General features: G+C 41.5%; 1 protein-coding gene across 1 annotated transcript; it reads right to left on the bottom strand.

Annotated features, from left to right (window-relative positions):
- Positions 1 to 765: 765 nt before the first annotated feature.
- On the bottom strand, positions 766 to 2,727 carry LOC147896430 (xylan glycosyltransferase MUCI21-like). The gene is made up of 3 exons (XM_087382406.1): positions 2,645 to 2,727; positions 2,417 to 2,497; positions 766 to 2,300 (listed from the first exon to the last, which is right to left on the bottom strand). The coding sequence occupies exons 2-3, from the start codon at positions 2,475 to 2,477 to the stop codon at positions 1,081 to 1,083; spliced, it is 1,281 nt and encodes a 426-aa protein (XP_087238532.1). The 5' UTR covers positions 2,478 to 2,497; positions 2,645 to 2,727; the 3' UTR covers positions 766 to 1,080.
- Between the last annotated feature and the right edge of the window lie 10,123 nt (positions 2,728 to 12,850).

Raw genomic sequence — 12,850 nt, 5'->3', positions numbered from 1 at the left:
GTGTCAAATGAATATCTTACTAAACTCCTATACCCAACTTGATATGTCAAATGAATATCTTGCTAAACTCCTATACCCAACTTGAGATGTCAAATAGGGTTTTTAGAAAGGGAGACCATTTTAGATGTGTAATAAGAAAGGTAGGTATCAAGTTGTGCGTGGATTTTTTTATACACGATATGCTTATAGGCATTGGAAAATAATCGTGGCACATGAATTACCATGGATTGCAGTGTAGCAGACACAACAAAGATAGAGATACATATGCTAAGTCAAGACAGTTCCCATTGTAATTCTGTTGTGAGTATGCACTTTGAAATATAATGCATGGTAAGGGAACAAGCATTCGCTTCTTTGATGTTCCTTGCTGTCCTATTCATCACATACGCCTTTTCATCTCTCGCTTGAGTTTGTCCCATCTTCCTTGTAGTTGTCACGTTATTATTGAAAATCCAAAAACTGGTTTTGTTTTGCAACATGCAACACTTAGCTTCATTTGTTCAAAAGTTTAAAATGGGTAGATCCACATGGACAAAAAGTGACATACTACATGGCCCATACTACATGGCCGAATGCCCAAACGAGCCTTGGAAAAATAGTGATATACTAATTGAACCCAATTCAACGTTTAGCGAGTCCACGCAATGCCAAGAATTTGCATGCCACCTTCTTCATCATCCATGACGAACACAAAACAAACGAGACACGTCTTTCGACAATGGACGTATGAATGTAGCAGCTTCCTGGTTGAGAGCATTCCGGGGAGGTTTTCTCGGGAATCTCAATCGGACTTTCTGCTCAGTTACTTATCGAGAAGTGTGACCGAAGACGTTAAACTCCTGCCGAAGGATCGCTAGAATTGTTGCATAATGCATGTGTGTATCTTGGAATGATGAGAGGAATCCAGATTCCAAAACATCAGAAAAGTCCCAAGTAACGGCCTGCAGCTGTCTGAGCCTGTCTCCGCCGAGCCTACTGATCGTGCGGCAGCTAGATGTCACCACCGTCTATCGTTTGCAATTCGCAGGCACACTCAAAATCTCCTTCCGACGTAAAATGTAGCGCAATTAAACTCGGACCTCAGCGTGCGACAGTGCTCTTGTACGCAGCCCGAAGGGTTCTTTTGAAGCGACGAAGAGATAGCCTCACGTCTTGGCCTTCCAGATAGACCTTCTTGGTTTCCCACCATCCTTTTTTATTCACAGAATCGGGGTCTGTGAGCACGGGGTCGTCTATGGCGTACTTGTCGGAAAGAGAGCTCTCTTGTGGCGTGATTTTGTATTCCACATATTGGAGACCCAACTTCCTGGCTGGCTCTCCATAGTATGTGAAGGCAGCCCAATCTGTACCCAGTGGCACTACCTGAATGAAGATTGAGCCCGGTCTCATGAACAGGATATGGGTCATCGCTGCTCCATGGACCCCGATCATCACATTGGCGGAGTTGAGGACCGCGTATATGTCTACCATCTCCATTGTGGGCGTGGGAGACAGTATTTCCACATCGAAACCAATTGTTGTAGCCAGACTCGTCACGTTCTGCTGGTTTAAAATTGCTCTGGGGCTCTCACGGGATATGAGAACGAGTTTGGGCCTCTTAGAAGGAATCTGCGTTACCGTTGTTGTTTCTTCTGAGGAAAGACCTGCTTGTGGACTTTGGGACTCTTCCGGGCTTTGTGCCCTTCTTTGAAGTTTGGGAAGGTAGGCACGATGGAGCAATTTCTGAAAATCCCTCATCGACAAACCCTCTTCCGTAAGCTTGGCATCAATGTCGAGATCGTCATGAATGTTCAGACCGACCATGATCTCTGGGAAGCAATGGACACGCTTGTCACCGGTAAAATCCACAACTTCATGATTGGTGAGTTGTCCGACGATCTCACTGTATTTGGTCATCCACCAATTGTGATATTCTAGAATCATGAAAACCACCCCGCCTTTCAGGTGCTGGGACGATATGAAGAGGGGGATCAGACCATCATTGAATTCATGATATACGTTTCCGGTGTAACCTCCGGTGGAGAAAACAATGGCAGGAATAGTGTGCTGAACATCGCAACGTGGCGTATTTCCCTTCTCCGTCGAATTGCTGAATCTTTGGAGAGATACTTCGTCTATCGTAGACATAACACTCGTCTCCCACTTGCGTGTGTAAGGCCTTATTCTTTCTTCTCTCTGATTGCCCTCAGGAGAGTAGAGGCGAATGGAGCGAAATTGGCCGTTGACCCTCACGTCCCCTTTCATTCGGCATACATCAGTGCGAAAGTGTGAACGATCACAATAGAAATGTTCATCTCCATCTGTGATGACACGATGGAAAGAGATCAGTTAGCGAGTCGAAGTTGCGTAACCGTAAGGTAAAACAACCGTCAATTTCCAGAGCATTCCAACAAAGGAAAATGGTTGAGGCACAAACCTTGCGTTTGCGCATCTAAGAAATGGGTTCTGAAGAGCTGCCTTCCTGCCAGCATGCGCATTCCGCCGATTCGAGGCTTATCTGCAGGAACGGAGCAAAGATTTAGATTGCTACGAATAGGGTGCAGTAGCGTGATTACGAGGAGGTGAATGGAGCACAATGAAAGATGAAAGAACGTCGAGCGGTAAGCAGGAAGATTGCAAAAGAAGAGGGGGGAAAGAAACGTACAGGTGAGGAGGCGAGAGGAGGAGGGAAGGAAGGATGAACGCAAGAGGAAGAGAAGGGAAGAAAGGAGGAGGAGGAGGAGGAGGAGGAGGCAGTGGGAGCGGGTGCGGGGGGGGGGAGGGAGGGAGGGGGAGAGGAAGGAGGGGAGGGATTTGGGTTTGTGCTTGTGAGAGTGCATGGCGAGAAGGAGGGAGGGCGGTGGAGAGCAGCAAGTCGAGGAAGAAGAAGAAGAGCGAAGGAGAAGCACAAGACAACGACGACGACGAGGAAAAGTGTTGGATGGTTCACGTAAAATAATAACAGTAGAGTCTACACTAGTATGTCCATGAGCTTTGACTGGGCCCCGACTTAATTAATAAGCGTGTAGTTGGGGTCGTGGACTCGTCCCTCGAGAGTTTGTGGTTTCGTGTTCAAGTTTAGGAGCAACTTGGCATCCCCTCGTTGACCTTTTCTCACTCCCCTCATGGTTTCCTCATCCTCCCCCTTTTCCACCACTCACCATCCAATTGTAATCCGGCAAGGATGGAGTTACCGGAATCGCGAGCACATGCCTGTCGGAAGCTTCTTAGACTCTAGCACAGGAGAGGACTGAAATCTGATTGCCTGGTCCTGCATTCCTATTGGATACCCGATCCTGTCAAACCTTAGCTTACTGTGTAGTCCCTTTGTATCCGTCAAGCACCCAATAGGCATCCAATTGCCTTTTCTACCTGAACCTTGCCAAAAATCCTCCATGTGCCTAGGGTGAGAGTGAACCTTCGTTCACCCCAATCTCTTGAGGAAGTTTTTTTTTTCATGTTACAAAAAAGGAGAAATATTATAGCAAGATTGGCTATGCCGTTACTTTGTTTGCATAGCCTTAAAAGCAATCCTAAAATCTAGATACTTAGCCATGTACTTTAGAAGAATCAACATTTCTCTTCTAATTTCAATGAGCCTATCCCTTTTGAAATCTATAAGTACAAGCTCCACATAACAAAGCCCCAAGCAAAGAAGGAAACTCTTGAGGAAGCTGCCATCCGTTCCCCCACCCATCCCTAGCTGTGTTTGAGTGAGTCTTAAGAGATAGAGAGAAAAACAAAGTGAGAAAATCATCTTTAAAATATATTTCCATCATGTTGGAAAAAAGTGAAAATCCAACTACATCTCCATAGGTCTACAACGCAAATGAGTTTGGCAGCTCATGCAAATGAGGAAGAAGACAAAATATGAATTTGGAGAAAAAAAACCTATCCGTATCATTAGCTTTCTAGTACATTGACATGCATTCTTCCAACTTTCTCCCATACTCAATTCCGTTTTTAACATCTAGTTGTCCCATATCCTCAAGCACTTAGATGACCTAGGAAGAGCAAGTGCAAAGCAATTCTGCAATTTCTTGTCTACTCATGCTAAGTTTAGAGTTCACCCACTAGAGGATAGCTCCAACTTCCTCCAAACCTTTGTTATGCATAATTTAGAGTTTACCCTCTACCACATCCCTTCCTCATGATCTTACCATTTCTATTATAAGTTTGCCATTCTATAATTGAACCTCCATGTTGCCAAGCACATGGTCATGCTTAGATGCTTCCTTTAAATAAATTATGTTAAGTCAATATGATAGCATTTCATGCCACCTTTAAAAAAAAATCTTCCCTATATGCATTCTTTGCTTTATCATGCAACTTGCTAATTTATATTTAGGCATATGGTCATAGTATATATTCATCCATACTTCACTTGCAACACTTTATCATGTGACATGATACATTTTCTGCATTCTAGTCCTCTTGTATCTTAAGTTTTGCGTGTCTCATTGTACATTCCCAACTTGCTTCGTTCCTTGTGAGGAGCACTTAACAACCTCTCTTTTGCTATCATATGATTTTGGTATCCTCCCATTGTAAAATATTGCTTCTTGTTGAGTTACCTTCTTTGAATTTTGAGCATGTCAATCCCCATTTATAAGAGTTTCTTATTAGTCATGGAGGGTTCAAAGATTTAATTAATTGGGTTCACTTTTCCTTATTCAGATTCATTTACAAATCAGGTTTTCACATGGGGATCAATGCATGGTTAAGTGTAGCCAACCATGGAACTATTTTAAGGGTACTTTTGTGGCTGCGACACGACGTACTAGTGGGCAAATTTTTGAATTTCGGGCTGACTCATGCTCTCTAAAATGTTTTTCGACGCAATGATTTCTGCACTAGCATAGTAATGAGATGCAATCTATTAAAGCTTGTTGTTATGAATGTCACTACATGAGTAGTTATGCCCCGCTTTGCATAGTCTCTGTGCTACATTTTTGTGCATCGGACTACCGTCTTGTCATTTATCTGTAGCCGCCACCTATCATCTACCCGTAGCTAGCCACCTGTTATCTAGGCATAGCATTTCTAAACTGATCTACATTCGCCACTATTGTGTTGACAAGGAGGTGACGCTGGCTTGGAGCGACCACCACGTTGATTCTTGGAATTATTTTAGTGGTGGTTGTAGCTACTCCTAAGTCAAAGAAAGTGTATTTCCTTCTATAACCACCTGCATGTGAGTGAGACCCATGTTTGAGTCCCATAATTGTTCATATATTTCACATCCAGGGATCTCCTTTCGTATCAATATGGCTCCTTGGGGGGCAAGGGCCATATAGACATGTCGCATATGTCCAGTGGCATGTCGATATGACCCTTGTCCCTAAAGGGGACCCATCAAGGGCCATATCAACAATTGCATTTATGTTCTTAACATGCCATCGGGTAGTTTTAAAATCAGCTCAATGGTTGGAACATCATGTTGTTATAGTGTAATGAGAGTATGATCGATAGTTTAAAACGAGTGATTAAAAGTTAATCCTAAACCGAGGAAAATGTATTTCCTTATGAAACCACTGTACTAGTTGTTGGAGCTTTTGTAGTGTGGGTTACACTTAATCCTAAACCAAGGAAAATGTATTTCCTTGCAACCAGAGTTTAGTGTTGCTTGTAGTTAATCCTAGAACCAAGGAAAATGTATTTCCTTATGCACCAATTGTTTGTGCAACGAGTACAACCAACAATAACTGCTACTAGCAATGATTGTGATAATATTAAATAGAATTATTTATATTAAAATTGAAACAAAAGAGATTACATCTGGTGACTATAACCTCTTGGCCATTGCTGAGAAGTTAAACAAAAGAGGCTACATCCAAAGATAGCTCAACAATTACTAAGAGCCTCATCAAGCTAAAATTGAACAAAAGAGTTTACACCTATATCCAAAGATAGTTTATAACAACTTAGCAATTGCTAAGAGCATCATCGAGCAAAAATTGAACAAAAGAGATTATATCCAAAGACAAAATTTTCCATAATAGTACTATATTAAAGTTGAAAGAAAATATTACATCCTCATTACATCTGGTGAGGATAACCACTTAGCCATTGGCGAGAGCCCAAAATATTGCAACCATTGAGGATAACCACTCAACCATTATTGAGAACCTCATTGAAAAAAAGTTAAGCAAAAGAGATTACATCTAAATAGAATATTTATACAACTCAGTATTGTTGAGAGCCTCATTGAGGCTTCTTGATAGACAATAATACATTATCATATCCATAGAGGCCAGCTTGCTGCATTTGAATTTTTGGGGAGCCAATGGAATAGATGATGGAGAGGTCGATGGAGAGTCTAAAGGCCATGCACAATTACAAGAGTCAAAATTTGGGGCCGACAACGATATGGGAAATCTATGCCCTAAAAATCCTTATCCCTTCGTCAACATTTCTAGGGAATCCATAGAACATAGCCACAAAGAGGCCAGCTTCATGCATGCCATCCAGGCTAATGACTTGGAGATGTTCGGGGAGGCGATGGAGACTACGAAGACTAGATGCACAAGAGAATGCATTTCAAGTCCTGTCGAGTGTAATACAGCGACCTTGTACAAGAAATTAGACAAGATGGGGATCACATTGAATCTAGGGGGGGTAAAATTGGCTTCGGGACCTAGCATGGCAACAATGAAGTGGTGAAAAGAGTGGGTGAGCAAGGGACCAGATGAGTGGATGAGAGGGAGCATGGAGCAAAGTAGCCAAATTGGAGGGCAATGAATCAGATAAATGGATGAGAACTGGAAGGAGGGAATGTGGAGAAAAATAGCCAAATTGTGCAGAGCAGAGGAGTGGATGAGTGGATGAGAGCTAGAAGATTGTGGAGCATGGGCAAAATAGCCAAATTGTGCAGAGCAGAGGAGTGGATGAGTGGATGAGAGCTAGAAGATTGTGGAGCATGGGCAAATAGCATTCTCTATGTTTGGGGCCATGGTGAAATAGTCAGGCACTCTACTTAATTGTCCAAATAATAATGAGCCACCTTCATTAATCAAAATTTGAGACACCGGGGTGACTGAAGGATTGATTGCATGTATGCAAGCCTAGTGGTTCCATCCAAATAATCATGAGCCATCTTCAATTAGTCGAAATTCGAGCCGTCAATTAATCATATACCTGGCCAACTGTGCAGTGTTACATTTTGTATACATTCTTTGCCATGCAGCAAAAGGCTTTAAAAAAAATGGGCTTCAAAGTAAGGTTGCTATTTCAAAATTTTAGAAGGATAGAGTAAAATTTGGCATTCTCATTAAAGGTGAGCCTGTTCCGGTGACTGTCAATCAAGTTGCACTAGATTGCTTGTTTTTTCCTTAAAATAAATGCATGCAAGACCAGCATGTAAGTCCACCCAATTAAAGAATCATGAGCCACTATTTAATTACATGCAACAATGGTGACTGGTAATCAACTACACTAAAAGTAATTGAAAAATATCATCACTTCTCAATGGGGACATAAAATCTCATGCAAGCCCATCCAAATAATCATGAAGGAGCCACCATCCTGATGACTGGTAATTAAGTGGTAATTAATTGCATGCATGTTGATGGTGCTAATCATGAAGGAGTAGCCATGCCAATGAGTGATAAGGTTGTTTACAGACTAGTGCATCTTGGGCACTGCCCCACAGATCATGGATTGGGTAAGATTGAATGCCCAGGTTGCAGATGCATTCAATGCACCATGTGTGGGCATGGGCAACCATAGTCTATAAACACCCTTAGATCGCATGCAAGCCTAGTGGTGCTATCCAAATAAGGAGGAGCCACAATGCCCCTGACTAGTAATTAATTAGTAACTAACTCTCATGCAAGCTCAATGGTACCATCCCTCCCATTATGAGTTGCATTTGATTAAACAAAATTCGAGCCACATATGAATCACATGCCACCCATCCAAGAAGGAGACACCATGCATGGCAATGGGCCATCACGGTGATTAGTTAATTAACTACACTCTACTTAATTGCATGCAAGCTAGCTAAAATTCAAGCCATGAATTTTTTCTGTGGAAAAAGGCTTATGTTTTAGCTGCCAATTCGAGCCCGGCCAACCATTGCGATGGCCCTTGCTTGAGCCAACTACCATGGTGGACTTGACTCTACTTAAGGCTCCACTATTGAATTTCATTCACTATTTTTGACTCCTTTCATTGTTTTGTCTAGACCTTACTCCTTTGCCATTTTCGACTCCCTTCATCATTACCTCTCGACGTTTCTCTGTTGCAGTCTTCTTGCAACTTCTCTTCCCTTTCAAAGTGGATCCCCTTGACATACAAAGCTCCCAAATGTGTCATCCTGCTCCTCCATCTTTGCATAATACCACCGGGCTGGTTTTGGATGATCACAGTCCAAGCCAGCCCGTATATGACCTGAACTAGCCCAAAAGTTGAACTAAAATAATTTATCTACTCATAAACTAATTAATTTAACTACTTGGAAAGACATCAATTGTAACCATTGGGCTGGTCATCAATTATTTGGTTGCAAAATATATTTCTATTCAACCACCCTAGTTGAGGACAATCACATAACTCCTGTTTGACTTTAACTAGCTCGATGATATATTGCATGATGTCCTAACCATTGGGTTGGTTTAGTACAATCACATTAAGTCTAAGCCAGTTTGGTTTAGAAATTAATTGGTATATGGACCGAACCAGCCCAAAAATTAGACTAAATTACTTTAACTACTTGGAAATACATCAACTTTATCCACCAAGCTGGTCATCAATTATGTTGATTGCGAAATATATTTCTGTCTATTTTGTTCAACCATACTGGTTTAGGAATCACATAAATCCTATTTGACTTGAACCACTTTGATGAGATATTTATTGATGTTTCAACCACTGGGCTAGTTTAAGACAATCACACTACATCCAAGCTAGCATGGTTTATAAATTAACTGGTATATGATCCCAACTAGATCAAAAATTAAACTTAACTAATTTAACCACTAGGAAACACATCAAATTTAACCACTGGGCTGGTCATCAATTATTCTAGTTGCAAAATATATTTTTGTTTGTTTGTTCAATCATGTTGGTTTAGGACAACCACATAACTCTTATTTGACCTAAACCATCTTGGTGATATATTGCATCAGATTAAGTCCAAACCAGCCCAATTTAGAAATTAATTGGTGTATTACCCGAACCAACCCAAAAGTTAAACTAAACTAATTTAACTACTAGAAAACACAACAATTTCAACGTGTGATTTGGTCACCAATTAGAAATAGTAACAAAATATTGCCGCTAATTTCTTTTGCAGAATATATTATTGTTCAACCACTGCTAGTTTAGGACAATCACATAACTGGTGTTTAATTTGAACCAGCACGGTGATATATTGTAGGATGTTCAAACCACTGGGCTGGTTTATGAAAATTACAATTTATACTATTTCAAAACCTAATCACAGATAATCTTGGGTTGGTTTAGGAAACCATTGACTTGCATTACATCAAGCATGTATATGATATGCTTGTCCCACTGCTTGTGTCTTGTTTTCTCTTTGCAAATGTCCTTCTCATTTGAAGAAACTTTGGTATTTTTGTGCCAAAATGTTGTCATTGTATCAATGAGTTATGCATTTAGGCTCCCTCTCCTTTTCCTGAATTTTGTTGAAGCCCACAGACTTCTTGAATTGGTATTGATCGTGCATTGCTTTCACTTTGTGTTTAATTGTTGGAGCTACATCAGTCCTTTTGATTGACAACATCTTTAATATTCTGTGACCAAGCCATTTCTCCTTTATTTTAGAGGATATAACCATAGCTAATTTCCCCCTCTTTGCAGCTAGTTAATCTAAGCGATGTAGCCCTTTTACTTTTATAGGCCATTTCTAAGGTTAGAGAATGTCATCTCTTGGGCATGTACTCTGCATGTATCTCTCGAGATGTTGGTAGGATTTTCACTCTATCAAATATTAGGATGCAAGTTAAGTCTTGTAAAGACTTGAGACTAGGATTCACCTAAATGGGCTGACGTTGTTGCCTCAAATGCTTCCACCAATTGTGAGACCATAGTTGATGTTCTTCGCTCCAATGGAAAAGATCAAATGCATGCATTTGCAATCATTTCCTGTTGTTGCTCTGTAGGGATTCTTCTTTCCTCTCATTTTTTCTCCCTCCGCAAACATTGTAAAAGTGTCTTCCTTTGCCATTTCAATATGGTGCCATTTCTTTCTTTGCCCAACAATCTGTTCCTTGTGCCTGGACCAAGTTTTTTAGCTTTCCTATCTCGCAGCCTTTGTCCAATGGTCTTGCAAGCCATGATGAGTTGCACCTTACCATTGACATTATGGCAACAACAATCAATGAGCCACAAGAATAGACCCACGAGAATAGAAACCATCTAACTTGTGCGGTGAGCAAATAATAGAAAATGACTTACTCGAGTAAAGAAGATAATGCTAAACCAAAGGATGAGGTTACATCGAGCTTATGCAAGTTGCAAGGTGGTAGGAGGAGGATGTACTTTATAAAATATTCAAAGATTTTTACGGCAAGAGGTGTAGAAATTTAAAAGTGCCCAGAGGTAGCAAAACTTTTAGCCATTGTGATTTCCCCCCTTTGATGATACACATCAGTACAATCGGGCATACCCATTGCCCTCAAGCAAGTGGCTCGAATTGCTTCAAAATACAAATAGGGCCAAGGGCACACTATTAGGTTTGATATTATACATTATGAAATGCAATGACCTTTGACATGCTTATGATTCATATGGCAAGGAATTTCATGGAAAAATAACCAATACACACTATAACACACGGGCCGCTTTTCATCGTCGGATATCAATGCTAAATACAAATATTTTTTTTTTACACAAGTAAAAAGGGTTGGAATTTCCGTCGGTGTGTATGTCATAAAGAAAGTGTCGATGTGGGTGTTGTTATGGACGTCGGTATACTTGATAGCTACCAATTTCGGTATGGGCATCGCTATTACCGTTGATATATCCGACACTACCGACACTACAATGTCGGTATGGGCATCAAAATAATTTTGTGGGGTAGGATGGGCCTTGTTTTAGTTCCATCCTTCCCCACAATGTTTTTTTTTCATTAGAATCATGAGTAAATGTTACAAAAGAGGTGTACAAAATCATGTTACAATGTTACAAAAAGTGTCTGCAAAATGGCAAAAGTAGTACTGAAGTTGAGAATGGCAAATCTGCTAAAGTAATGTGCTACAAAATGGCAAAAGTGTTGAGATATCAAGCTCTACCCCCGATATATCTCCTGGATGACTATCATTTATGTCACCGCCTATGTTAGTTGTACTCGTGGTGTAGTTAGACTACCACGTATGTTTTTGGTTTGGGTTCACATATGAACCACGTATTCTAGGTTTTGACATATAGGGTATTTCCCTCTTCTATTGTATTGTTGTTGTGTGCAAAAGTGAAGAAAGGCTTCACCCTCCAACCTTGTGTCCTCTCTCTTTTGTGTGTTGAGAAGAAAGCTGAACTTGAGTCTCCTATCTCTCTCCCTTATTCTTTACATGGTATCAGAGCCTTGTTCGTGGTAAGGAGCTCAAGAAAGAAAGCCAAGTTTGTGGTGTCCTGGTAAGAGGACCAGTGTTGCTTTCCTATTTCGAGTTTGGGAGCAAATCTCTGCAGGTAGCACAGCCAGAAGTGCAGGAGTGCACTGCTTCAGATTGAGAGGCCCTTCGCGGTGTGGCGAGAGCGCAGTATATGCTGTGGGAGAAGGCGAAGCCCTTGGTGACTTTATTTTTTTGATTTGAGGCCGTTTCGGGGCCCGTTTCGAAGGCGGAAGTTCTTCGCAGGCACTCAGAAAAAGGCCCTGTTTTTGTTGTGCGACCACTGCGCGCGGCCAGTCGGTGGAAAGGTGCCACAGAAATTGCATCGTATGCCTGTGTGCAGAGATATTGGGAGTTGTAGATTCATGCATGTTGCCTGTTGATGCAAAATCGTCACTAGGAAGTGACTGTGTGGTGAAAAACCACTTTCGTCAGTGTTGCAGATCTGCCCCTGTGAGGCTTTTTGCAGAAGTTTTGCTATTTGCCCTTGTGAGGCATTTGCTGTGTTTACAGGTTGCTGTTGCAATTCGTGATTTGTAAAATGTCTGAGAATCTGTCTACCATTGTCAGTGAGAAGCTTGACAAGAACAACTTCCAAGCATGGAAGTTCAGGATGACAAACTTCCTTATGGGAAAGGGAGTTTGGGATTTCATCAGTGGTGAAACTACAGAACCAGTTTTGGGTGCTGCTCCCACTCCTGCTGAATTGAAGGCCTTTAAAGAATGGCATGAAAAAGCCAGAAAATGCTTGTATTGGCTGTCTGTTAGCATTTCAGATTCTATGATTGTGCATATACAGGACGTAGAGACGCCTAAGGAGGCATGGGATACATTGGTGAAGCTGTATAGCACAAATACCAAAGCACGAAAGATGCAGCTAAAGCAGGAGTTGCACAATGTGCAAAGGAAAAATATGAATATAAATGAGTATTCCTTGAAGGTGAAAGGCCTTGCAGATTCTCTTGCCTCCATTGGAGCACCTGTTGATGATGAGGACTTAGTGTCCGTGACCTTGAATGGTCTTGGGAAAGATTATGCACAGTTTCGGACATCCATTGGAGTCCGTGAAACATTTCCTGATTTTCAGGAACTTATTGCTCTCTTGCTGAGTGAAGAGCAAAGGAATGGTGGTTCAGCCACCTCAACTTCTCAAGAGACTGCTTTCTACTCGAATACAGGTAGAGGCAGGGGTAGAGGAAGAGGCCGTTTTGGTGGTCGTGCAGGAAATCAGAACCAACAGCAACAACAGGAAAACCAGTCCTATGGAGGAGGACGTGGTAGTTCTAGAGGCAGGGGGAGCC

This window comes from Dipteris shenzhenensis, chromosome 12 (assembly GCF_047967505.1).
Source record: "Dipteris shenzhenensis isolate YYH24624 ecotype China chromosome 12, Dip_SZ_1.0, whole genome shotgun sequence".
In the NCBI taxonomy this organism is placed as follows: Eukaryota; Viridiplantae; Streptophyta; class Polypodiopsida; order Gleicheniales; family Dipteridaceae; genus Dipteris; species Dipteris shenzhenensis.
The sequence above is the reverse complement of the archived record's forward strand: the minus strand, read 5'-3'. Positions and strand labels throughout refer to the sequence as shown.

Bases quoted from the DNA above. Each gene is read 5' to 3' on its own strand.
- LOC147896430 (XM_087382406.1), bottom strand. From the start codon at position 2,477: ATGCGCATGCTGGCAGGAAGGCAGCTCTTCAGAACCCATTTCTTAGAT. The intron at 2,301-2,416 runs GTTTGTGCCTCA...GTGTCATCACAG, and splicing joins CTTAGATGCGCAAACGCAAG to ATGGAGATGAACATTTCTAT.